At 39.6% G+C, this 2,419-nt stretch overlaps 1 protein-coding gene across 1 annotated transcript; it reads right to left on the minus strand.

Annotated features, from left to right (window-relative positions):
• Positions 1 to 762: 762 nt before the first annotated feature.
• LOC132581873 (olfactory receptor 13H1-like) lies at positions 763 to 1,713 on the minus strand. Its single transcript, XM_060253293.1, has one exon. The coding sequence runs from the start codon at positions 1,711 to 1,713 to the stop codon at positions 763 to 765; it is 951 nt and encodes a 316-aa protein (XP_060109276.1).
• Positions 1,714 to 2,419: the final 706 nt, after the last annotated feature.

Genomic DNA, 2,419 nt, shown 5'->3' on the forward strand with positions numbered 1-2,419 from the left:
TGAAACTAGAGATATGATTATCACTGATCAATAAAACCAGGGGTCGCTTTGTAGAAATATAGGTAGTGGAGCTCATCCAGAGATTGTTATGCAGCTGCACCTACTATTCAATGGACAAGGAGGTGGAACTCTCAGAAGGAGGAGATGGAACTCTCAGAAAAAGGAAGCAAAATTACAGAACACCCGTACACGGGCCTTCTCTATTGCAGCTCCACATCTATGGAACCAGCTACCGGAAGAAGTGCGGGCCCTGCGGAGCCTTGAACAGTTCCGTAGAGCCTTCAAGACCATCCTTTTTGGGATGGCCTTTCCCTAATTGAAAAACTGAAGGGATTCGCCTTAAGTGAGACCCACCGTTATATATCTATTAGCAAAATAGCACCAGAAATATTTAATATCTAATTTTAAACTGGAATGTTTTTAAGGTTATATGCTGTTTTTAATACTAATTGTATAATTTATTGTATTACATTGATATGTTGTTAGCCGCCCTGAGCCTGCTTCGGTAGGGAGGGCGGGATATAAATAAAACGTTGTTATTATTATTATTATTATTATTATTATTATTATTATTATTATTATTATTATTATTATTATTATTATTATTATTATTATTATTATTATTATTATTATTATTATTAAAAGTTCAGGAGCTGTGCTCCTGTGAGCTCCCACTGAATCCAAGGCCTGAATAAAACCATTGTGCTTTCTCTACAATGTAAAATTAGGGTCTGGTAGCTCCTTAAAGATCAACAACATATTCTAGGTGCTAGCAATATTCTGATCCTGCTTTCTGCCAAGTGCCTTCCACAGAGCTCCTTTTACATCTCTGTTTCTCAGGCTGTAGATTAAAGGGTTCAGCATAGGTATAACAACCGCATAGAACACTGATGTTACCTTCTCTCTGTTAGTGAATGTCTTCTTCGGAGGCCGCAAGTACAAGGCCATGGTTGTGCCATAGCAGATTACCACCACAACCAGGTGGGACCCACAAGTTGACAAGGCCTTACCCCATCCGTGGTCTGACCGAACGTGCAGCACAGCCAGACCAATGCGCCCATAGGTCACCAAGATGAATGCAAATGGAATGAGCAGGGTGAAGACACTAAGCATCATCATAACCAAGTCACCGGCACGGGTATCTGAGCAAACCAGTTTCGACACTGCCTGGAGTTCGCACATGAAATGATTCACCACATTGCGTCCGCACGTACGACCTTGCATGCCAAAGACAGGGACAATGGTCAAGAAGAAGGAGGAGACCCACAAACCAGATGCCAGGAGGATGCACACCTTCCGGCTCATGATTAGACTGTAGTGCAGGGGGCTGCATATTGCTATATAGCGATCATATGCCATAACGGCGAGCAGAAGATATTCTGCTACTGCCAAGAAGAGAGCGATGCTCATCTGGGCTGTACATCGGCCTCGCGGGATAATGGGTCTGTCTGTGAAGCAGTGTGCCAACATCTGTGGGACAGAAGTGGTAACGTAGCAGACGTCAATGAAGGAAAGGTTGCTAAGGAAGAAATACATGGGTGTATGAAGGTGGGAATTGGTCACAATCAGTGTAACAATGAGTCCATTCCCACCTACAGTGACCAAATACATAGCCAGGAAGATAAAGAACAGTGCAACTCGTACTTGAGGATGGCTAGAGAGACCCACAAGCACAATTTCAGTCACTTCAGTTCCATTTTCCATGTCTTCCATGTTGCCTGGAAAAGTACAAAGAAACCCATAAGTTATATTACAGTCTCTCAGTTCTCAACCTATGGCATTCATAGTGCTGTGATGTAGACAGATGTAACAATAGGTTTTTGCAATGAATCTCTGTTGGAGTTTTTTTTAGATCAAATTTTAATAAAATAAATGCATTCTCCAAACAAATAGATGTGCCATGAGTGTTAACAATGCCAAATATAGAATTGTAAAATAATTGACTAAGAGAATGATCAGATTACAATTGAGCAAATCTATGGGATATACATGATTTGGAACTTTATCCATTAAAATCATATAATTTACCAATTTACTCAAATTGCTGGAAATCAGAATTACACTCAGCGATTCCTCTATATTGATTATAGTACCACATTTTTCTTTAACAAACAATCTTCAGATATTAACAAACTTTAAAGAAATTGATGGTGGTGATTTACATTTCCACCTCGATGCTATAGCAGCTCATGCCGCTGCTAGTAAAAATTCAATTAAAATTTCTATTGGTTTAAGTACATTGACATCAATTGATAAAGATAGTAATTGGAATGACCTGAGTAGTGTAGCTGTATCCACCTCTTCTACTGAAGCAATTTGTAAAATCCAAATATTTATTTATTTATTTATTTATTTATATTTCGATTTATATCCCGCCCTTCCCACCGAAGTGGCTCAGGGCGGCTCACAACACATAAAA

This window comes from Heteronotia binoei, chromosome 13, assembly GCF_032191835.1.
Source record: "Heteronotia binoei isolate CCM8104 ecotype False Entrance Well chromosome 13, APGP_CSIRO_Hbin_v1, whole genome shotgun sequence".
Lineage (NCBI taxonomy): Eukaryota > Metazoa > Chordata > Lepidosauria > Squamata > Gekkonidae > Heteronotia > Heteronotia binoei.

Bases quoted from the DNA above. Each gene is read 5' to 3' on its own strand.
- LOC132581873 (XM_060253293.1), bottom strand. From the start codon at position 1,713: ATGGAAGACATGGAAAATGGAACTGAAGTGACTGAAATTGTGCTTGTG.